The sequence below is a fragment of the Podarcis cretensis genome (genome assembly GCF_951804945.1).
Source record: "Podarcis cretensis genome assembly, chromosome: 14".
NCBI classification, from domain to species: domain Eukaryota; kingdom Metazoa; phylum Chordata; class Lepidosauria; order Squamata; family Lacertidae; genus Podarcis; species Podarcis cretensis.
Window position 1 is genome coordinate 36,379,015 of NC_137183.1, and position 24,871 is coordinate 36,403,885.

Below are 24,871 nucleotides of genomic sequence, written 5' to 3' on the forward strand. Positions count from 1 at the left end.
TAATTCTACTAGGACCAAATCAAGTCATAGAAGAAATGAATTGAAGCTTTTTTGAGTTCATAACTTTTATCAGGCTGGGTGAGTAGGGATTGTGAGGAAGACAGATGTAATAGTTACTTGGCATAATGGAGAGCCCAGTTTGTGGTAATAGTTGAAGATTGAATGGAGGATAGATTGCACAGGTTGCTCACTGGGGCAAGAAAGTCTGCGCATATAACCATTCTGGCCTGACAGCGCTGATTATGAGTTAATTTCCAGGCACAATTCAAAGTGCTGGTTTTGACCTATAAAGTCTTAGGTGCCCCCCCCCCCAACTGACCCAGACCCTGCAATCATCATCTGAGGCCCTTCTTTTTGGGCCCCTCCACAGGCGTTCTGGAAGATGTCAATATGGGAAAGGGTCTTTTCATTGGGTTAGCTCTCTGCTAGTGGAATGCTTGCTCAGGGCAGGTTTGCCTAGCACCATTGTTGCATATCCTTAAGTGCTATGCAAAAACATACCTTTTTAATCATTTGGATTTTAACTCCCAGTGGCCTTTTTGTTTTGGTGAGATGTTTTAATGTAGAGGGTTATTTTCCAGTGCTGGTTTTAATGTATCTATGTGTTTGGCTTTTTGCTTAAAATATTCTAACTCGCTTTGAGTTGCTGTGGCAAAAAAAAAAAAATGACTAATAAACTTCATAGATAATAATAAAAGAAAACCCTTTTTTTACTTAGACTTTTGGTTCTAAGAAACAAATTACTCTACAATTGCTTTGGGATTCCCTTTTTCTAATGGACCAAAATTTCTTCCCACATTGTTTTGTCTACTAAAACTGCATACTGTTCCTTGGTGCTTAAAAGTCAGGTGGAATGTGATTTTATTGAGGCGACAACTTCTTTAAACAATGGTTTTTGCAACTCCACTGGAATTCTGTAGATAGAAATTGATTTCTCTTATAAAATGATATGCATGGATTCTGATTTTTTGTTTATGTGACAGAAGTTGTAAAGTTAATAGATTACATATAGCAAGATACCTACTGAGAAGGAGAAATGTCATTTAAAACATGTCATTAGGAACAAAGTCTAGGACTTGAAATATCAGAAATGCTATAGAAATGCATATAAAAGAAAATAGAAGAGGTGAATAAGTTCCCCTTCATTCTATAATAGTTGATTTCTGCTAAAGACAGGTGTTCTTCCTAATTCAGCTAGGTGCTGCTAAGGAATCAGAGTTTTGCACAGGTATCCTAGTTGGACAACTAACTGAAGAACAAAAACAAAACAAAAAGCACCATCCCGCTCAGTTGTTTGGGAGTTGAAAGTTTGGCAGTGTGAGGGGTATCACCAGATTGAATCAAGAAAACCAAAGCAAAACCTTAATAGCTTAATTTACCCAATTCATTATATGCAAAATAGCTCTTAGTCAGAAGTGACTTCTGATTTCCCTAGTGATTTCCTTGAACACAGAAGACACTCTCACATTGAAAACCAGCAGTGGCATCTGAGGAAGAACTATTCTGCTTGAAAAACATCAGGCACAAACATGTTTGAGATGTGGTTTGTTAACAAGTAAACTGCTTTTTCAGCACCTTGGGTTCACCTCTAATTGAGGAGGTATGGGAGGGAATGCTTACAAATAGCTGAAGCAGTATAAAGTTAGCTAAGAAGAGGATTTGCTGTGGGCGCTAGGTAGTATGCCACTTGTGAAAGTATATATGTTCCAAGGAAGGCTCTTAGAATACGGGGGTGGGGGGACAAAGTATTCAGGTTTTGTTCACACATCTTGCTTGGAAGGGCTGCCAATAACCTCTGGGAGCAATATGACTAGAAAATACCATTTTGATTTCTCTTTTATTAGTGCTTGGATTAAAGTGGAGCAGCTGAAACCTTATCATGCCCACAAAGAGGAAATGATCAAAATTAACAAAGGCAAGAGGTTCCAGCAAGCTGTGGATGCTGTGGAAGAATTCCTCAAAAAAGGCAAAGGCAAGGACCAGGTGAGTGTCCTTTCACTTAGTTTTGCCTCCTGACACCGTTCCCTGGAATAATGAATGAAATGCTTCCGTTTTTACTTTATTGCCAGGTAGGTGTGACAGACTATGTCTCAAGAATTATACTATGGAACAGTGATTAGGATCACATTTAAAGTTGTAAAGCAGTTAAGTTTCACAATTCTGTCACCTCTCTGACTTCCTTAAAGTGAAGAATGACAAAAGGATCGGCTGGATCTCCTTACAGCGTTGGAATGTGTTTACTATGTACTCTGGAGTTAGAACTTTTTTCCCCTTATAAAGTAGGTGTCTGCCTAGAACACACAGCTGTGCTTTGCCTCTCCTTGTCTGTTCTAAATAGTAGCTTGAACCTGCTAAAACCCTGAGTTCAGGGTCCTTGGCATTCTTCAGATATCTGGCAAAACTCATGTTTGGATTTTGTGAGTTTGGGGACAACAAAATCCATGCCAGCTCTTGCCCCTTCTTTTCCTCATCCTCTCTGTTCTGTAATCTCTCAGGCTTCTCATAACTCCACCGAAGAGAAGAATCGGCGGAATTCGAGTGAAGAGAGGGGCAAGCAGTCAGTGGGAGAAGAGAAACACAAAGCCAATTTGTCTGAAGGGAAGCCGAAGAAGAGGGTGTCTTCCGTTTCTTCAGAGCGAGGCTCAAAATCCCCTCTGAAGAGAACGTATGAGCAAAGCCCCCGGAAGCGAGGGCGCCCCCCTAAAGATGAGAAGGTTTGTGTTTTGCATCTCCTCCCATGCTCTGTGAGCTTGTCCAGATGGAATGTAACCTTAACAGCCAACCAGATGACTTCATTGTTGTGGCCATTTGAAAAGTTGCATGTGTTAACTGTTCAAGGGTCCACCAGGCAATTCCTTTATTCCTCAGCCATAATCATTTATATTAGTTGGCTCTTCCAAAGTGCTCAGCTTTAGAAGTTTCATGGAGTGGCTCCTCCCTGGGAAATCCAACGAGATAACACCATTTTTCCATCTTGTGCACGCTAACCAAGGAAAAGGAGCACAGTTTCACCGTCAGTAGCGGTATGTGTTAACATCTCCATCTCATTTGTACGTTTGGTCAGATGACAGCCCTTTCCATCTCATCCTTTCTCCGGTGCAGTCAGGCTGGAAAAGGGCCAGTTGCCTTGATAGACGGGCATGAAGAAAGCTTCTAGAAGTGGATGACGCAGCCAGAAGACGTCCGTTTCTATGCATTCCTAATTCTTTGCCAGCCTTTGATTCCTCATCCCCCGTTGTGGTCTGTCCCATCCTTGGACACTTGACAGATGTTAACTAGCAGAATGTGGCCACCTCTATCTATTCAAGAAAGTTGGAATCTCCTGCTCTGGTGGTTGATGTTACCTACTTCAATTCTTACCAGTTGAATGGATTACTATAATGCTAATGCTCCACGAGGCTGAATGTGAATGCCACTAAGAAGCATAAGACAGGATTACTAATCAGCTAAGATTTACTAGAATTGCATTCCACTCATTTTCAGTTGAATGGTACAAAGTGCTTCCCTCTTTCTCGCTGCCATCTTTTATTAGGTCACAGTTGTGACTCTCATCTTTACTAGTTTGAGATTTAGATTTCTGCAGTCTGGGAAAACCATTATTGATACTTTATTGGTGACTGACCAGATCCCTGCGTTTAGATGTGATGAACTGCTTGCAAGTAGGATTTTCCCTGAGATTTTATTTTAGGTTATACATTTCCAAAACAGTTGGCTTGAGGGTGTGCATATTTGCTAACTTGTTCTTTTGGAGAGTGTATCAGTACAGTGGAACCTCGAGTTGCAAACATGATCCGTGTGGGAGGCACATTTGCAACCCGCAGCACCACCTCTGCACACGTGCACGACGTGATTCAGCGCTTCTGTGTATGCGCAAAGTGCGGTTTTGGTGTTTCTGTGTGTGCGTGAGCACCGAAATCTGGAAGTAACCGTTACGGTACTTCCGGGTTTGGCGCGTCCGTAACTCGAAAACGTACAACCCACAGCGTTCACAACCTGAGGTATGACTGTAGTACATTTAGCCCTTTGAATTTCAGAAGCATACTAAGTCACTGGCTGAATACCAGGTGAGGGGGGTGTCCCTTTTTACATGGTTGATTGCAGAAAAGTTGGCAGTTATGCATGGATTTTCTGGCTGATGGAGCAGCAGCATCAAGAAGTTTGGAAAGAAAAGAGGCTACTGAAAGCAACAGACTTCTTGATGATGCTGCTCATTCAACAACCACTGCTGCATACTCTCTTGCCCATTGAAGAATATTCAGTAATTTTTCAAAATGTAATCATCGAAAGAGAGTGGGAGCCCAGTTCCAGTGGAGGAGAGCCCTGCTTTTGTAAGAATGGCTGTTGGACCAGGCTTTGTATAGATAGCACTGGCTGTGACAGTCCAAGTCCTCTTGGCAACTGAAATGGTCCTGGTTTGTCACTGTTGTGGAATCTCACTCTGCTTAAAATCAAAAGGGATTGCAAGCTGCTGTAGAAGATGACTAGAAAACATCTCACTGAGAGGTCTTTTAATCTGTGCACTAAATGGACACTTGTTGGTTGGTTGGTTTGGCCTTTTACTTAAAATGTGGTGGAGATGGGAGGTTTAATGTAGGAGGGTAGTAGAGTTATTGTTGTCACCAGATTCCAAAGATGGTGATGGGATAAAATGCTCCCTAGATTATGATGAGGCTGTGCCAACTCCCTCTACACCTTCAGGTGGCTGTTGTAAAATAATTTATACCCACCTTTCAATCCCTACAGATGTCTTTCAAGGTGATAGCTCAATGGGTAGAACGTATGACTCTTAATCTCAGGGTCGTGAGTTCAACCCCTACACTGGGGAGAAACTTCCTACAGTGCAGGTGGTTGAACTAGATGGCCCTTCGGGTCCCTTCCAACTCTACAATTCTGTGACACCAGTCATCACATCACATCCACACACAATGTTTAGAGGTTGCAGAGCAGTATTGGATGACTCTTGGTCGCTCTTTGTTTATATTCAAGAGATCCAGTATCATATACATGCATTTTACATGGTACGCAAATACATGGTGGTTCCAGGGGTAGGAGATGAAAATGATTGTTCCTGATCATAGGTTTGGAAGGAATGGGAAGGTTCTGCTATCATTCAGGGTAATCTCTCTACCGCCCTATCCAAAGCAGCATCTACAGTCCAGCCCCCCATGTATATGTAATATACAAAATACTTATATACATACAAACTGAAGGAATTTACTGCAGAGTGGATAGAACCAGATGGCACAGGCTTGAGAAGACAAGCAAGGGCATCTTTACCATCAACTTGACACATGTTCGCTCAAAAGTAATTTCCACCAAGTTCACTTCATTTTAGGTAACTACTGTATGTGTAGGATTGTAACCATCTAAATCCAGCATTTGTTTAGCAAAAGATAAGTTCCTATTATGTGACTGGGTGGCTATTTTGTTACTCTTGCAACTCTTACACCAAAGGGATTTAATACTTAATAAGGGTTGCCAATGTGTGGACTTGGCCCAGCTGAAGATTGATGGTAGAGTTGTAAGAACTACCATATAAAAAGAATAGTGGCTTAGAATAGCCAAGGTTGATAATATGAATCATAATGTTTTGGTCTGTTGAAAAACCTAAAAATCTTAGCCAGATCATTTATTAAAATAGAAAGCAAAAAGTGGTGGTGCTTAGAAGACATGCAGTGAAAATTGGCCAAGATTCCAAAACCAGTAAAGATTTTGTCTTTTGTTCATCGCTTTCCTTCTCCCTCAGCAGTAGATATAGATTAGAGTGTAATGTGCTTTTGGCACAATTCTTCATTCCAGAAATTGGGACCCGTTAAGAAGAAACTAGGTTAGAGGTGAAGGGTGGGTTCTGTTTGAGTCAAGGAAAGGGATGCAAATTGATGTTTATATATATATAAAACAAGAGGTTACTGTGTTCTCAGTACCTTTCTCCATGACAATAATGGCAGAGAGAAATAAGATAAGATGAGGGAATCCTTCTTGGAAATAAATGTCATCCTGGCTTGTGAAATTTGCTGGATATCATGTATTGAATCATTGTCATGTGCATTGATTATGTTACGTTCACGATGTTAAACACACCTAATAGGGTGTAAGTCTTAGTGAACCTGGGGGTGGGGTGGGAACTTGCTTCCAAGTTTACAATAGGATCTTGCTGCATGGATTATTGCTTGATTGCTTTGAGTCACCTTGAAGCTGCTAAAAGTCCTTGCTTATTTTGGTTAATTTGCTTTTATTGGATTTATTGTCCATGCCACCCACCCCAAGTTCCTAGATATAACAGAAATTAAATCAAATCAATAAATTAACCCATTTTTAAAAAATACTGTACGTTACCAGAATTCAAATTATCTCTGGTCTCATTTAACACTACCCATTAAAAGCTGGCCCCAATAAATTATTACTTGCCCAACTTTCACCAAATACTATAAGCTCAGACCTTGGGAAAGAGAACACTTCTCTGTCCTCTGTGTATAGAATACAGATGGACCCTTCCTCACCATTCATTCCTTTCCTTTTTTGCACATGAGAGATGACACTCTCCTAACCAGCCCAGCCATTTGCTCCTAGCGCAAACCCCTTTCTTCCACTGAGTTTTTCATATGCCATTTTGCAAGCACGTTCTACTACTTGATTTTGGAAGTTGTATTCCTTTGTAAGAGCAACATTTTCCAAAGAATGATTGGGGATGTGGAAGAGGAAAATATGCTTCATTATATTTGCTACATATTCATTTAGCTGCTATTCAAATATCCTGCGCACAGAGTTTTGGGATTCTGTCCGTAAACTTTGTTCTTATTCAATCTCCTCCTTGCTTCACAGGATCTGACAATCCCTGAATCAAGCACAGTGAAGAGAATGATGACTGGCACCATGGCTGGCTTTAAATGGCCACCGAGTGTAAGCGAGGTGATTTAATTCTTTGTCTTTTCCTCAGTGGAAAAAATTCTAGCATTTCTGCTGTTGTACGAAGCACAGAGGGGTGGAACACAGTAATCCTCTACTTTGCATACATCAGAGGTTCTTAATGGAAGGCTTGGTTCCCCATATTTTGTGCAAGAGACCCTTTCCTTCCTTGCTCTTCCATTTCCAGTCCTCTCTGTGCATGACTTGCATCATGCCCCTTTTCCAGTTTCAAATACTCACCTCTTGTATTACTTCATCTCCTCTCTCTTACTGTCCCTATTCCTGTACCCATCTCTGCATTGCCCTGGTTACTGTCTGTTTCATATGGGCGAAGGGAAACAAGAGGAGGAGCCACTGGGCTCGTTCTAAAATAACACTAAACCATGGTTTAGCATGAACTGAAACAAACCTGAATAAAGCCTTTTACTCACCATCAGCCAAGAGAAGGATTTCTGCAGCATTTAGATTTGCTTCCATTGAAACCTGGCTATTATGTGCAAACCAGGCATTGTGGTTTAAAGATGTTTTGGTCAGCTTCTGAGCAAACCAACTACTAACCGTGGATTATGAAGCTGGCTTGCTCAATTTAACCAAAGCTTGTTTTAAACCACAGTTATATTGTGAAGACAAGTTAGATTTCAAATCTATAGAAGGCCTCCTGGTTGCATGGGAGAAGATGATTTGCCATTGCTCATTCCAGCACATGTACATAGTACCAAACCATAGTTTACGGTTGCATACATACCAGCCCACTGTAGAAGAGGCGTTACTTTTCCATGCATTAGTGCTTTAAGTTGGGTCGCCTGGTGCCATGGTGATGTCAGGTGATTGACAGTTGTGTAGCCCTGTTTACCTATCAAAATGGTCTGGGTGTGTGTGTGTGAGGAGCTTGGGATCTGGTCATTCCTCATTGCTGACAAAACCCATTCTGCAGTCTTTCAGTCTTAAGATGACAATAGTAGTCTTCATCTAATAGCCTAGTTCAATTAGTCTAAGAGCTATGCCTTAGCTTCTTAAAACATTTTAAAATTAAATGAATATAAATAATAAAAATATTTTTATATAAGTCATTTCTTAGGTCAGCTCTTTAAAATGGTTTAAATCACATACCATGAACAGTGCATTTACTTGTATTTAAAGGTCTCAGATTACTATTGCACGAGGCATGCCAGGCCTGAGAAGCAAGCTATAAGCATGTCCTTATATATGTTTACTCAAAAGCAAGGCCCATCAATTTCAGTAAGGCTCATTCCCTGTTTACTTACTTGTAAAGTGTTCTCTGAGAAACTCACTTTGGAAATACACAAAAAAAGCTGTTACGTTATGAACATAGTGGCTGAAATGCAAAAATATAACTTGTGAACATGAACAGATATGTTCCTGTCTTTCATCACCAGGTGGTAATCATAAATAGCTTCCATATTTTGGGGGTTTGGGAAATGGGGATGAGACCCACAAAGTGAAGCAATGCAGAGCAAGACATCGCTCTTCTCCTCCCCAGAAACACTAGCATGCTCAACTTCAAATTTCCTATCCTCTCCCACCCCTTAGACTCCAATGTTATGCAGTTATAGTAAAGAATGACCCCTCACACTACCAGGCAAACTCCATGCAACACAGAAGTCATGCAGGTCTGTCTTAGAAAGAAAGGAGAAAAGAATCCAAAGGCAAACACACATCATGTTCAGAATTTGCTTTTTGCGTAGCTCAGCATGTTCATTGTTGCCTCTTTGATCTTTGAAATGCAATACTCATAAGCTATGAGGTAAGGGTAGAAGCTTAGCAGCACAGGTGATTGTCTGGGGCTCCAGGTCTACTACTTTACAGCCCTCTGGCAGCAGTGAGGAGGCAGCAGGACTTCCTATAAAGAATGCAGCAGTTGGCAAAGTTGGTAGGGCAGGGTTAGTCAATGTGGTGCCCTCCACTGTTGCTGAACTCCCATCAGCCCCAGCCAGCATAACCACTGGTGAGGGATGAAGGGTGTTACAGTCTAACAATGCCTGGAGGGGCGGGCACCACATGGGCTACTCCTGTACTAGGTCCAACAGCAGAAAGGGGATAGAACTCATGGAATTGTTGGCTGATAGAAGTCTTGTCACGTGATTCTCCCTGCAATTTCCCCTCCCCTCCTACCCTTCATTGCTCAGTTCTGAGGGCCAAACTACACAAAAAGTTAAATACATCTTTGCATTTGGCTTGCAGGGTTTTTAAATACAAATTTCGTTCCAAACCAAATTTTATTTATCACAATTATCTGTTTGCTTGTTTGTTTGTTATTAGTCAGATTTGTATACCGTCCTTCATCCGAAGATCACAGGGTGGTTCACAACATAAAAACACAAAATGTGAACCCAAAATATATAATAAAACAAAAACAAACCAGTAATCTCCCACCTGCAAATACATTTAAACAGCCATAGAATGTTAAGCAGCCAAAGACGTGGTTATAGAGAAACATTTTTGCCTGGCGTCTGCAGATAGGTAATGAAGGCATTCCACAAACTGGGAGCCACCACAGGAAAGGCCCATTTTTGTGTTTCCACCCTCTGGTCCTTTCGTGGAGGAAGCACACAAAGAAGGGCTTCAGAGGATGATCTCTGTATCTGGGCTGGTTCATATGGAAAGAGGCAGTGATGACGAACATCAAAACCTATTACACTGTTAACGCAATACCAATTGAATCTTGTCTTTCTCTCTGTTGTGTGGACCATTGGTAGAAAATATAAGGAGGGGTAAGGATGATTAGACCAATTATTAGTTGAAGAGTTGATAGTGGCTGGTGCCAAGAGGCAGAAGATAAAAAAAGTAGTCAAAGTAGTTTCTGAGATATCACTTTAGTTTGGTTTATGGAGTTGGCAAACTGTGTCCCTCACCGTTTAATATTTATCAGAAACATTTCACTTAAATTGATGATTTCCATCTAACATGAACATGCTCTTAGAATGGGTAGTGCTTAACTGATTTATTTAAAGCAGTAATAAACCGCTCTTCAGACAAAAAAAAAAAGGCTTCCTAAGTGACTTATTTTTTTATTAAAAAAAAAGATTTGAGAGCACAGACCTGTAGCAGAAGTAAATTGCTTGCTGCTTAATAGTGTGTTTAGGATTGCAACTTAGAAACCAATACATTCAGATGAGTCCTGTTTTTAAACGGAAAGTGCTTTTATGGGATATATCACAAGCTTAAATATATCCCAAGGAGTCATTCTCAAGCAGCCTCCTATAATGTTGCCATGGGTGGCTTTCACTGAAGAGGCTACTGTGTGTATTATGTCCTGGAAATTACTTTCCTTCTCCTGCCAATTCTTTCTGAGCTGAACTCCCCAGCCTGCCTCTCCTGGACTCTCTTAATTCCCACCTCTATTACCAAGCATAATGATAACTTCTTGACACACATCCTGTATTAGGTACAGAGATAAAAACAAGACTCTTGCTAGTCTGTGGCAGACATCAAGGAGTCTCCTCAGAATTGAGAAAGTGACGACCCATTAAAATGTGTGTGGAGGCTTTTCAGACTTGAAGTTTGGTTGCCTTGGTTTCTAAGTTTGCCTCTTTGCAATTGCAGCCTGTGAAAGATGGCGACCCTCATTTCCATCACTTCCTGCTTAGCCAGACAGAGAAGGTGAGCAATAGGTTTGGCTGATGAGTTCATTGCTTGTGGCACTTCAGGAGTTGAAGTCTCTGTGCCAGGTTTCATTAGTTTTGCTTTGGCATTCATAAGTGAAAACGCCTTTAAAGTTGAGCTGTGACATCCTCAGATTTCCTTGAGAAACTGCAGTTTTTCACATGTACATATGGGACAGGTATGATTTTAAAAGTTCATGGAGCAGGTCACCAGAGCTTGCGCATAAGGCAGCTATAGGGAGATAACAGTCATTTATTCCACCCCACATGCATTTCATAAAGATTCCTCCATCCTAAGGGAGCATGGTTGGGGAGTAGGAAATAGGATGTTGCCTTATACTAAACCAGATCATTGATCCATCTAGCTCAGTATCACCCTAAGCCTAGACTCTCCACTGACTGGCAGCTGATCTCCAATGCTGGTGATTGAAACTGGGTCCTTCTGTATGCAAACGAGTGTTCTACCCACTGACCTGCTGCTGCTCTCCTGCAATAATTATTTACTATTACCATATCAAGGTATACACTTGGGGTTTTTTTGCCAGATCTCTCTAAGCTTGGTTCTTCACCTATGAGTTCACAGTGTTATCTGGAATTGCCCTGGAGGGAAAGGGTTGAACATAAGAACAGAACTATTTTTCTCATACAGAAAGTAGGGTGGGGTGTCTCTGGCTTGCTCATAATTGTCTATTCATGCTGAGTATATAGGTATACTTGCCCTGCAAGACAGCAAAAGAGTTTTCCCCCAAATCTGTTGTTTTCCTTTTCCTCTCTATGCAGCCGGCTGTTTGCTACCAAGCCATCACAAAGAAGCTGAAGGTGTGTGAAGAGGTATAGCAGACTTCCTTTTTTACTTGCCTGCATTAAAGTTTTGAGACTGCCTGTTTCTGTAAAGTAAAATTATATTTTATGGCTGTGTTTTTTCTACCCCTTAGGAAACAGGGTCCACGTCTATCCAGGCAGCCGACAGCACAGCTATCAATGGCAGCATCACTCCCACAGACAAGAAGTAAGAACCTCATTTTCTTTCATTTACTTCTGATTCTGAAGTCTGCCATGTCTGCCTGTTGGCTTAAGGAGCAATTTGCAATATAACACATATGGTACATATATGTAAACAGTTATAACAATTGCATATATAAAACATTTTTAAACACCATAGTTATATGTGTTACAGCAGTTGAAAATAAGATCACATATGGAAAACTAATTCAGATTCAAAGCAGATATCAGTTGGGATAAATATTTTAGGATGGTTGTTAAAAGAGGAATGGCTGAGTGAGTTTGTGTTTTTATAAAAGTATTTCTGTGTTACCATATTATAAAATATAAGGGTGATGTACAACAAAACATAAAACACCATTAAAAACAATACAGAGAATCACTAAAGTAACTGGCTAGTCTAAACATTAGAAATTTAAATAGCTGCAAAGGCCTTCCAGGATATTTTTTTTAAAAAAAAGGCTCCAAGAGATGCAAGAAAGTCAAAAGCAATGAGTTTCTTGAAGAAGAGCATGATCAAACTATGAGAAACAAAATTAGTAAGACTTCCTGGGTATCGTAATGAGCCTGCCTACTGATCCGATGAATGCATTTTGAAAAATGAAAGTTGCTTTTATCACAACTCTAGGGTCGTTGCATGAATGTGCTGGGAGTTGCCCAGTCTATATGTGGGTGAAAGCATTGTCCTGCAAGGCAGGTCAGGTGGCCTAATCTGTTTAACCACCAACCCCAAACCACCAGACACATGGGTAGAGGCGGAAGCATTGTACCTTCCAAGAACTGCACTCTGTGACACTTGTGTCCTCTGGCACTTCCTGTGCTTCCCCCTCTTTAGAGTGACAGGAGCTACAGTTGCACTTCCTGCCTCGCTCTCGGAAGCAATTTCCCTCCTGCTCCGATGCAGAACAGGCTGTGGCCTGTTTGTTGCTGGAGCTGTCTCGGAATGTCCGTTTTTCAGGCTTGCTGAAGGGAAACTTAATATATAACAATGAAAGTATTCAGGTAAACCCTTTCCCCTTAGCAATTCGGAAGCAGACAATGCATCCCTCTGGGTTGGGCTCTGTTAGTGTGAAAATGTCTTAGCAGTGGCTTGCCGCAAGCCTCTCATGGTGGTTTAGTTAAGCATTGCAAGTGCTGCCAGCTGTGAACTGAACAGCAGACATACAGGAAGCTAAAATGTGTTAGTTTTATTAAGATCAGTTTTGAAACGCCTTTGTTAATTGAGGAGGGAAACAGTCACTTGTACTCTTTGTAAGTTTCCAAGGGTAATTTGTCTTTGTTCCATTCTGGTATCCCTTGTTCTTGCCACTGCCTCTTTATAGTTTACTTAAAGTGCATGCAGGGCCCTTTCAACCAAAATTCTTCCAATACCCCCCTCCCCTCCTTATTAATTTGGATAAGAAACGTTGCATGTTAGCAGTGGCTTTTCCTAAGCATGAAACCAGAGTGGCTGCTAACATGTGAACTGTAGCTTAAACAAGCACTTAATTCTCTTTAAGTGGCATGGTAGAAAGATTTACAAAAAATAAGTGACTTTTGATCTGTGAGTTGTGCACCAGGATACCAAATGCTGTGTTGAGCCTTCTGAGGCAAACTAGCTAAGAGAGGGAGTTGCCCAGTCATTGCTGAACTGTACTCAAATTTAGACCTTGCACATGCAGACCCAAGACATTTTTCACTGCAGCGTCCTAGTCCGTTTTGTGCTATCAGTGAGTATGACTTTGTGACCCAGTTCTTTGTTCTCCTAGGATGAGGTTCTCTTACCTGCCTGAGCAGAAAGTAATGTCTCTTAAGTCCAGACTGCTTGTTTAGGCATGCTGTATAGAGCAGATTTTTTTATGTCTGTCAGCCATTGGCTCTTTGCTAGGGATATAAATGTGATCCTTTTGGTGTTCCTGCTCCTGAGAACATTGGTGCTCACTCAATAAATCCTCTGTTACTATGAATTACGCACTTTGCTGCCTGCCTCTGTATGTCTTGTTTCCATGAAGCTTGAACCTCACAAGGCCTCGAAGAGCCTCTGCTTCTATATCTCCAACCTCACATTAAGCCCTTATGCAAATTTCCAACACTACAAACTTCCTTCTCTCCTCCCCAGGATAGGGTTCCTTGGCCTTGGCCTGATGGGGAGCGGCATCGTGTCCAACTTACTAAAAATGGGTCACACTGTCACGGTCTGGAACCGGACTGCTGAAAAGGTGAGTTCATTCTTTGGGAAGTATGAGACGATATCATACATGATCTTAGTCACCTAGTAAGCTTATGCATCTGCAGAGAAACTTCATTATGAAGCTGTGGCAACTTTCAGCTTGGCTGACCTTAAGCCATCATCCCAAATGTGAACAGTGGGGTTTCACTGAGCTTGGAAGTATAGTAATGAGGAGAAGCCATTTAGACAAAAAGTATGCCTTTCTGTCAGTCACGTCTGAGGCATGCATTTCTGAGCTCCACCACTGCTGTGACAAAGTCAGCTTAAATTATCACAGCAGAACGTAGTAGCCATGGTAACATTTTCCTTCCCTCTGCTTCATGTTCTTTCCTCTCATTTTGTGCTATTTTTGTGGCTAGTAGCAGAAGCTCTGCCTTCTGATCTCTGGAACAGCTGTGCCCACATCATTCTTGTATCAAGTTTTTGGAGATGGATTTATTTATTTGAAGCATTGGTTTACCCTGCCCTTCAGCCAAAAAGGCTCGTGGAATAGCTTATATATGAGATAAGTAACATACAAGCCAGTCCCTTCAGGCTTGCAACCTAACAGATACAACACAAGAGGGAAGAGGAAGAGAAGCTGACTCAGGCATCAGTTCGTAGTGAACACATAAGTAGCTTTTGAATGGGAAGAGTTGAATGAGAGGAGGCCAGTGGCAGCCTGTCTCAGCAGAGTCAATGGAGTGGACCCTGAAGCCCCTCTGCTACAGCCAGCTGGAATGGCTAGTCTATAGATTGCTTGAGCACAGTGGAGTGAGAGATAGTGTGCATGTCTAATTCTTAAAAACAGTGATCAAACTCACAATGGTCCCCCCCCCCTTATTCTGGGGTAAAAGCAATCAAGAGACTTGGTTTTGGAGCTACCATCTAGTAGCCTGTGACAGCAGGGGAATGGCCCAAATGTTCAGTGCCCACACAGAGATGATGAAAGCTAGTGCCAGGACCCATCCCCAGCTACTGCCACCAGTAGAAAGTAGCAGGTTGTCTTCTGTCATTCAGGACAGGTGAGGTTTTCTATTCCCCACCAGCCCTCATGGGCTGTGTTTTGGAACTGGGCTCTAGCTGTTGCTACCTGTTTGGCTATTAGAAGGTAGCCTGCTATCATTGGCCTCCTGAGCTGTGGGCCTGATAAGTTGCTATGGAATCCCTGGGGTCTTTGGAATACTCCTTGAAATGCACTGCCTAAAGTAAGAGGATAGCTAACTATTCTAGAAAGCAGAGAAGAGAACCTGACATCACTGAACGTGATCTCCACACCCCAGAAAACAAGGTTCTTCTAAATAGCCTAGCCCTGTTTCATTTTGTTCATGTGAATGTGGTCCAGGATGCAATCCTCTTCAGTTCACCATGGGCACATCAGGGTCCCTGGTAGAGCGAAGCCAGCTTTGACCTTTATTATTCAGTGGTTTCCATTTCTTACATTTGGGTCTGTGACTTTTGCAGTGTGATTTGTTCATCCAGGAGGGGGCAAGGTTGGGAAGAACCCCCGCTGAAGTGGTCTCCACCTGTGACATCACTTTCGCCTGCGTATCTGATCCAAAGGCAGCCAAGGATGTAAGGATTATCTCTTTTTCTTGCGCGCTCCCACCTTTCTCACAGTGCTGTACACAGCGCTGACTTTCCATGACCAAAAACTCTTCCAAAACATACTGACTACTGATGAATGAATCCCTCCATGGATTCCAGTCATGAATCTCTGCTGCTCTTTAATTCTAAGCCAAGAAATTGCAGAAATCATATTCCTCATTGTAATGGATGCCCAAAATTTTGTCTGGTACAGTAATTCCCAAACTGTGCATCAGGGCATGCCAGGTACTGCAAGAGAGGCTGAAGTGTGCCATGAAAAAAATAGTAAACTGGAGGTGTCCTCCATTCTGTGCTCCTTAAAGCATTGAGGACCCATGCAACATTGATTAACCCTCCTCACTCTTTACTTAGCATATATATAAGGACATGCTAGAATTAGACTATTTGAATAGTATCAGAATATTCAATTGAAATAAGTGTGTGCTAGGATTCCCTTATGCAATTGCTGATGGATGCAGGAAAAGCCCAGAAGCATCACTGTTGTCTTGCCTTGACTGGGAAGGGGGAAATAGGAGGTAATGGTAGTTTCAAGGAGGAAGCCTGGCCGCTGTTCTGGGAACAGAAATTGTGAGAATTAAGTGTGAAGTGTGCCTCCCAGTTTTAAATCATGGGTGGAAGCTGATCAGAGTATCAAAACATGGCTCTAGTATTTAGAGCAAGGTCAGCCTGTCTTTTCGGCTGTATGTTGATATTTTCTGCCCAAATGCTTAATCTCCTTCTAAAGGCTTTTCTGTCAAATGACTGGAATCGTTCACAGTAGGTTTGGGCAGAGCTGGTTACTTTTGCGTTTTGTTTTCTTCATTTTGTGTGGTTGCTGGTGTAGTGTATGTTTATAATTTTCATAATCTTCTTTGAAGGCTGTAGTCTAAAGGCAATATATATAACAAATAAAGCACTGTTCGCGCTGTGGGATAGGATAACCACAATCAGCCACAGAAGCAAATTGTATCACTTCAAAGTTTAAAAAGTTTTAGATAACTTTATTGTGACTTTTCCATAACCGCAGCCAACCCTGTGAGAGGTTGCTATTGTCCCCATTTTACAGCTGAGGAACAGAGGCTGAGAGTGACTTGGATGAGACCATCAAGAGGTGGAGCTTGAACCTCGGTCTGAAAGGCTGAGGTCAGATGGAGCTTGATTAGTGTGTGCTTTCCCAGTAGCACACTCCTAAAACCCGAGACTACTAATAGAGGGTGGAATAAAGAGGACTGTGCTTGTGCTGCAAGTTTTGTAGCTCTTATGTGGCTGTAAGAGTAGGCTTGAAAAACTGTTATCTGTGCTTAGCAAAATCTCAGAAAAGCAGCAGAGAATCCCCTGGCACAGCTGAGTATATTTTTCTATTTATTAAGTGATTTTGCTCCAGAGTCCTACATAAGCTCATGTTATCCATACAACTCAACCAATGCACAATACAAGTAAAATACACAAAAATAATTGTGTGGCTGAGTGTAATATGAAGTAGAGTACCACAAAATGTATGGTCTGCCCCTCCTAATAGGACCTAAGAAGCTACCATTGTTCCAGGTCAGTCCAGGTCCATCTAGCCCAGGAATTAGGCAACTCTTCATCTGCTACCTTTTTTAAAAAGGATTTTCCCTCCCCATATCATTTTAAATGGCCAGTTGTCATAACCAGCACCCAATCCAGAGCCCTACAATGTCAACACATCAATCAAATCTTACCCCTGCTGTTTTATATATATGTAACTGCAAGGCTGTGAAGTTAATAGAATGGGAGGTTTCATCCTTGAGTAAGAAGTTGGGCTGCATGAATTTTGGATTCCTTTTGAGTTTCCGTTTTATACAGGTGCTGCAGTATAGCACTGCAGATGTGTGCGCATGCTCGGCTGACCCTGTGAGAAACTAGTCTTAATTCTGTGTGGTCCAGTTCCTCCCCTCTGCCTGGAACTGCAAATAGTAACACATCCTAATGGAGCTACAACCAGACATCCCTTATCCAAGATAGAGAGAAAATGTAGCCCAAGGCAGTAATGCCATCATCTTCCTGATCCTTTGTTAGAGCTTCCTTAAAACTATCCTCTGTCTAAAGTGAATAGCAGCATCCTACAAGGTAAACAATGTTGAGGCCACTCAAGTCATGGGGGCACTTTCAGCAAGCCCTTGTGCAGAGATGGTTAGCAGGAGGCCCTTTAGCATTGGCATAGGTGGGTTTCCTTTGCAGACATCCTATTGCTTTGGCGCTCTTCTATTCCCACAGCTGGTGCTTGGTCCTAGTGGAGTGCTCCAGGGTATACGTCCAGGAAAGTGCTACGTGGACATGTCCACCGTGGATGCAGACACTGTTACAGAACTGGCTCAGGTAAGCATTGCAAACTGAGTGCCTGGTGTTATTTTAAATCATGTAATAGGGTTAGCTCTCCTTCAGGATAGTGTTCATTCACTCTTTTTCCGCTACATGCAAATTCTACCTTAAAAGAGCCAGGCAATTTGCAAGCTAAAAATTGAGACCTGTAACCAGAGATTCGGATTTTTTATTCAAATGATTTGTAGAAGTCTTCCTCACTTCCCTGTACCACGTTCTCTCCATGTCAAAGTTTCTTTGCCCATTTCCTTCTTGCAAACTGTATGCCCTTTTGCACACACATGCACCTGCCTACTGTCCTTAGGATCTCTGAACTTTTTCTTCGATCTAAAGAAATGGTAGCCAGTGTGGTGCCCTGTTGGAGTCCATGAACAACTGGAGGGCACCAAGTTGGCTGCTCCTAAATTGATGTGACCTTTCGGTTCCCTCAAAAGTGGCTGCACTGTCAGTAGTCTCCTGCTGACATAGTCAACATTAGCCAATATATGGGGTGTTTTCAACATCAGTGTCACCACAGCAGGTTAACCCAATGGCTAGAGGGAGTTCATGGGTGCTCCTGTCATTAATAGGTGCTTGGGGTTTCCTGTATTTCCTGATGGTTTTCAAGACATAGCTTTCCTCTTTGACCTCTTGGTTGGTGCCGTATGTGTGTGCCCCATTTAATTGGGACATTTCTTCTCGTTTCTTCCAGGTGATCGTATCCAGGGGTGGTCGCTTCCTGGAGGCACCAGTTTCAGGGAACCAACAACTCTCTAATGATGGCATGCTGGTGATACTAGCTGCCGGTGACAGGGGCTTATATGAAGACTGCAGTAGTTGTTTCCAAGCAATGGGGAAAACCTCTTTTTTTCTAGGTAATACCTTCCATCCCAGTGCTGAAAAGAATCATAGTAGGCTGATCATAGGCAGAATATAGTTTAAGCCCACTGAATTCAGTTGGCTTTAGTGTGCCTCGATTTGTATAGTAAGGATGGGCAATCTGTGGTCCTCCACACTGTTGTTCAACTAAAATTCCCAGCAGCTCCAGGCCAGCTGATGGCCAGTAATCAGGAGTTGATCTGGAGGGCACTGTGTTGCCTACCCTTGCTATCAGTATCTCCATTCTGAGAGGTGGAATAGGAAGGTGAGTCTCCCCCTCAGCATGTTTAGGTAAGAGAACACAAAACTGTGGTAAAAAAAAAAAAATTGTTTTGGAATCCAGCATCTGTCTAAAGCAGTGATACAGGCAACCCCTGATTTGCAGAAGGGTTGTGTAAGGAGTCACGTGCACAACTGCGGAGCACACATAAGCCCACTATGCTCCCACCTGCTGTTAGGCCCCCTTTTCTGGCCACTTCCATGTTGCTGTCATGCACGCATTTATATTAGGGATTCAGTCCACCCACCCCAAACCAAAGATGTGGTTGCTTTCACTGGGTGTCTTTCAGAACGGCTTAGATGTCAGTGGGCATGGTGCAGGTTCTTGGTTTTTTCCTTATATAGAGCTGTCCAACAGTGTGTGCCTCTCTCACAGGGGAAGTGGGCAATGCTGCCAAGATGATGCTCATTGTGAACATGGTCCAAGGAAGCTTCATGGCCACAATAGCAGAAGGACTAACTCTGGCTCAAGTGACTGGTCAGTCGCAGCAGACTCTTCTGGATATCCTCAACCAGGGACAGCTCGCCAGCATCTTCTTGGACCAGAAGTGCCAAAGTAAAGTTCTCTCCCATCTTTCCTTCTTAACCAGAAAGCTAGTTTCTCTTTTTAAGTGTCACCAAACAGTTGCATAGTGGGGTTCAAAGAGTGGGGGAGAGGAGATAAGCATTGCTTCTGGGATTCACTATTCCATTAGTGTAGTGTAGGATGGATTTGCTGCAGATTCATACTCCCACATCCAAGCCAAAGATTTTATCCCCTGAACATTGCATGCTTGTTGCTACTTCATCTGTCTTCACAGCCAGGCTTTTAAAAATATGGGGTGATACAGGAAGTCCATATTTGGGGGAGGGTCACAGTTTAGCAGTGTCCTAGGTTTTGTCACCAAAAGGGGGGTTAGGAAAGATAGCTGCCTTGAAGATCACTTTTAGAGTAGCAATCTCACTCTACTTGATGTCTTTAAGCAGGGTCAGTTTGATCCTGGCACTAGTGAAATCTGCAAGGGAAGAGAGAAAGCAAGTCAGCACTGTTTCTTTTCTTTTCTTTCAGACATCCTGCAAGGAAATTTTAAACCAGATTTCTACCTGAAATACATCCAGAAGGATCTCAGATTAGCCATTGCACTAGGCGATTCTGTTAACCACCCAACTCCCATGGCAGCTGCAGCCAATGAGGTATGTGTGCTGCCCAGACCTCCTCTCTTGCTCCAGTTCCATCTTTAGGAGAGCTCCTGATTCCCCTTTTGTAAAGGTCAGGGGAGTTGCCACTTTGGCCCTGCATGGCCAAGCCTCTTTGGGTGCCTTGGCCACGCGGCCCCCAGCCTTCCAACTTTAGAGATATGGCTCACTGGCAAAGGACTCCCACCCTCCTTCTTAGCTTCAAAGTTTGGAAATAGGCTGGACCACCCACCATGCTCGCCAGAGGGACACATCACACTTGCTTAGATAAAGTGATGGCTGGGAAAAAGAGGTAGATGGGAAACAACCATTTTTTCACCTATTTTTAATGGGCCTTCACATCTCCATGCTTCACATCAACCCTGGTCGTTTCTCTTGATAATTCCATACACACACCTTTTTTCAAAAGACAGCAGTCACTTATAGGAAGGTGATCTTGATGGTGCCCCTTGTTTATGATACTCTTTACTTGATTTGCCAAGTCCTCTGGGGTTCAGCCATTTTTTCAAAGCATTGTAAAACATTTTTGTTTGCATTGGGTTCTCATGGTTAAAAGTAAACCTGTAGAACATTTGTTGTTCAACTCCCATCATCCCTGGCCATGCTTGGCAGGCCTGAAGTCTAACAACATCTGGAAGGCCACAGGTTGCCCATCCTGGTTTAGAGTTTGGTGATTTAATACTGCTTATGGCTGTTGAAAGTTTATATTTTAATGCAATATTTTGGCTCTTTTACATGACACAATATCGTCTTTCCTATGGGGGGAAGCTTTGTTGGGGCTAATTATGGCCAGCAGGCTTTTCCTCATAGTGAGCTACACATAGGTGCTGGCTGTGGCCCCAATTCCCCAACTCACATAGTGTTCCTTGAAGGGAAGTGTTTATAGATATTGCTGAGGCAGTTCTGTATTCTAGTGGGAAACCAATAGTATTATGAGAATACTTGCTTTCAGAAAGGACTGCTCTCTTATTGCCTTTCTCTTTCTTCAGGTCTACAAACGAGCAAAAGCATTGGACCAATCTGACAATGACATGTCTGCTGTGTACAGGGCCTACATCCACTAGGCTACCCCATTCTTGTTAATACCATGATTATTAATTATGATGATGATGATGAATACTGGGTTTTAACTCTGGACCAGTCCATCTCTGTCTCTCTGTCTCTCTCTCTTTTTCTTCCCCCCACCTCTCCTCAATTGTTTTTCCTTTTTTAAAATACAAAAACTCTCCTGGGATCTGCCACAAGGGCAGATTCTACAGCAAGCCTTCCTGTGCCAGCAGCAGCAAGAGTAGGAGGGAAAGGGCTTGGATCATTGCCTTCTTGACAACAAATTATACCACATGCTCAGAGTCACAGGATGGAATTGGCTGCAGGTCATCTCAGAAACCCTGAGGCGACTCTTGCCAGGAAGTCTGCTGCTTGGCTTCTTCTGGTGTTCACTTTCGTACCAGTGTCCTCAAGAAGTTGTTTGTTTGTTTTTAATGCTGTTTCACTTATTTGCTGTGGGTAATGTGTTCATTGTCCTCTCTTATGCACTAGGGACAATTGAAAGAAGGCTGTCTCCACCTGCCTGTGAACCTGGGTGGCTCAATCTTAGGCCCTCTAGATGCTGATGCACTACAGCTTCCACAAGCAAGATCAGTGGCCCAGTCGTGATGGGAGTTGTCGTTCAGCAACATCTGGAGGGCCAGTGATTTTCCACGCCTGGTCTAGACCCTGGGAACCTGGCTCCTCTTTTTTTCCCTAGGAGGGAAGCAGTCACAATCAAGAAGGCGACAGGGCTAAAATTAGCATTGTAGTTTCGGATATTCCCCACCTCAGTATCTCAGTGGAATTAGTTGCGAGAACCAAAACAGGCTCCATCCATGGCCCTTCCCATTCAGACAGCTTAGTTTTTAGTGTACACAGGATCCAGCATATGTCTGTGGCACTTGGATATGCCAAATGCATTTAGAACAGCCTTTGGCTTTCCAAGCATTGTTGAACTCCAAATCCAAGGCAGTCTTGGAACAAAGGGATTTTTGTCCCCCAGCATCTGGAGGGCACAGATTCCCCATTGTTGATTTTAAAAAGACTCCAGTTCCCAAAAGGTTAATCCAGTCTTGAATATTGCTGTAAAACCCTATTGCTTTTTATAATTCAGAAAATGAACTGGTATGTGTTTTAATGAGCAAAGGTAGAAACTTTGGTGTCTTACTTTGGTTTTATGTCCTGAGAGCATTCACAGTGTGCGCACCCAATCTTCTGTGGCTGTTAGTGTTGGCAAAGATTATTAGGATTCTTCTCATGTTGCCAGAGAGCCATAGGGCAAGGTAAGAGAAAATGGCTTCAGGAAGACCCAAAATCTAAACCCAGAATCTTGACTTCCATGTTTCCCTTTCTGTAAAAGTGAAGGAAATATGCTTATTTGTTGGCAAGAACTTTAATACAGCCTAATAAACTCTGCTTGCATGAATGGCAGTGACAACAAGCTTTGAATTGATATGCTGTCATGTGTTGGTGAAGTTGTGAGTGCTCCAGCAGATTGACCAAGTACCCATACTTTGGAAATAACCTAATAAAGGGAAGTGGGGAATGGCTCCTTCTGTTGAGGCCATTTACCATGCTGGGTCTCACTGGAAGTCAAGTAGAGTCCCAGAGAATTCAAATAAATCTATTTGAATCAACCAGAGCTGCCGTTGAGGGAGAGTGAGCCTTTGAGCCGAACAGAACTTGACCACATGATTCCATGTAAAAAATGGCTGGTGTCAAATGAACAGTCCTGAGTTCTCTCTGGCAGCTCCTGAACTTTCAAAATGGAATGCAAGGATATACAAAGTAGGTGCCGTACAAATGCCCCCATGTCTTAAGTACATCAACTCAGTGTTAGTCTTGGAAGAGAATCCCATGTTCACACTTGGAAAGCAGCAGGATGGACACCCCTTGCTGTTCACACATCAGATTTCACATTTTCCATGGGTGTCCTGCAGCTGTACAGCCCTAATATGCACAGACCCAATCTGCACAGTAATCCATACTTCCATTTTGTAGTGAATATACCACATGGACGAGGATGTTACCTTGATCAGGACCTTCACATTTGTAGATCCTGTACAAAAACGAAAGCCACACTCCTCTAGTTGCTTGTTCCTTCTGTAGTATTTTAGCAGTCGGCCTGGGAAAGGAAACAGAACCAGTTAAGTGTTCCTCTGGAGCAGCCTTCCTCAAACTGGCGTTTTGCCAGTTCCTGGTGTTTTGCACTACAGCTCCCATCAGCTCCAGCCATCATGATGGGAATTAGTCAAAATCTTCTGGAGAGTACCAGGTTGAGGAAGCCTGCTCTCCCTAGGGTCTTCCATTCCTGCTTGTGTGATCTCTGGCCATAGATAGCCATCAGAGACTGCTACTCTGCCCTGTGCTGAAATTTTAACTTGATGAGCGGTGGAAATGATCACACAACAGTTGTGAGTTTATGGATTCCCTGTTGGATCCTGCTAGGACAGCTTAGGATCTTGCAGAAAGAGCAGTTTAATTTTGGAGGACATAATTTTGCAGTCTTCACATAGCCTGATTTGTAAATGATAGAAGTAGTTGCTAAGGATCCTAAGGTACTATCCCGAAGAGGTCCAGGGTGTGTGGGGGGATTTCTTAATCTTGTGATAAAGGCTGTCTTCAGAAAACTTTAAAAGGTGTAAACAGAGACAGCAGACTTCAGTACACTTTATTTTGCCTTGGAGCGAAAAATCCAAACTAGGCTGGGTGTGGGAGTAACAGAACTGTAACGCCTTGTATTGAAGACCTATCTTGTGGCTTCTTTGGCAAGGAGAATAAAGATCTGCTAGTGGGTGTGGTTCTTCCTGCAGGACTCTACAATTACTGATAAACCAAGAACAGCCGAGAACACTCTCAGATAGAAGCCAAGGGTGGGCCGAGCACTCTGCAGTCTCAAATGCCACTTCAGAAGAATAGCCGCCTTCATTTCTTGCAGCAAAATGGGAGCGAGTTGTGGTGCCTTAAAGCTTTTATTGTGGCATAAACTTTCACGGGTCAGAAGTGTGCTATGGCCCACAGGTTTTATGCCACAATATATTTGTGGTGGTTTTTTTTAAGGGGCCGCAAGACTCGCTGTTTCATTCTATTCAGTTTCTCACCTTCAGGAGCCAATTTCTCCAAAATCCTTTTTTTTGTGGGTCCCTTCAGATTCCAGCTGTTGATGTTGCAGGAGGGGAAGCTTGGATTACAAGACTGTGTGATTGAACTGGCTTGGTCATTGTTGTCTTAATATTGTTGACAATACTGTAAAGTTACTTTTTAATGGGGATTTCTGTTTTAGCAATTGCTTTTTATTTTGGATCCTTCCTTTTTAAAGAGAAAAAAAATGTGACACTTGTGGAAAGCTTGTAAGAAAAAGCAGTTTTCTTTTAATTCCCTCTCCTTCAATGACTGATCTATAGTTAATTAAGGTTGTGAATTTTTTTTTTAATTTTTTGCCTTGTTTTTAATTAACGTTTGTCATTCAGAATAGGATGTGTGGTGATGATTAAATGGCAAAAACAGAAGAAATGATTTTTTTTCTTGTGCAATTAACAAAGCTACTGGCAAAAGGAAATAAAACCTTTCTTGGTAACACAATGTTACTTGTCTGTTTCTAAACTCTCCCCACCAATATTCTCTTTTCTCTCCCTGCACCAGCCATTAAATCTAAAGAAATATGTTAAGACTAACATACCCCTTACTTTTGATACATAGAGCACAATGTTATGTTTTTCCTGTATTAAAACTGAAGATACACTTCACACTTTTATACACTCAGATCCCAGAATGACAGGCAGTTTTTCTTCCTGTCTGCTTGCAAAACAACCCAGTTAAAGTTGTTTCTATTGTCCTACTCTTTTTTTTTTCCTCTGTCAGCTCTAGAACTGCTGTGTTT

The 24,871-nt window shown here is 42.4% G+C and overlaps 1 protein-coding gene across 18 annotated transcripts in view; it reads left to right on the top strand.

The window, feature by feature from the left end:
• GLYR1 (glyoxylate reductase 1 homolog) overlaps positions 1-24,573 on the top strand; it is a 41,337-nt gene extending 16,764 nt beyond the window's left edge. The window contains exons 4-17 of one of the 18 annotated variants that reach the window (XR_013832921.1): positions 1,845-1,983; positions 2,496-2,714; positions 6,823-6,909; positions 10,471-10,527; positions 11,310-11,360; positions 11,465-11,538; positions 13,630-13,729; positions 15,184-15,294; positions 17,545-17,646; positions 18,341-18,503; positions 19,163-19,342; positions 19,835-19,959; positions 20,952-21,963; positions 21,995-24,573. Coding sequence is in view for 17 of the 18 variants with exons in the window: in XM_079952557.1 (XP_079808683.1) it covers positions 1,845-1,983; positions 2,496-2,714; positions 6,823-6,909; positions 10,471-10,527; positions 11,310-11,360; positions 11,465-11,538; positions 13,630-13,729; positions 15,184-15,294; positions 17,545-17,646; positions 18,341-18,503; positions 19,163-19,342; positions 19,835-19,959; positions 20,952-21,026 (1,483 nt within the window). In the remaining variant the exon portion in view is untranslated. Of the gene's footprint in view, positions 1-1,844; positions 1,984-2,495; positions 2,715-6,822; positions 6,910-10,470; positions 10,528-11,309; positions 11,361-11,464; positions 11,539-13,629; positions 13,730-15,183; positions 15,295-17,544; positions 17,647-18,340; positions 18,504-19,162; positions 19,343-19,834; positions 19,960-20,951 lie in introns of all 18 variants that reach the window. The other 17 variants (XM_079952571.1, XM_079952572.1, XM_079952567.1 and 14 more) reach the window with 17 other exon arrangements.
• Positions 24,574-24,871: the final 298 nt, after the last annotated feature.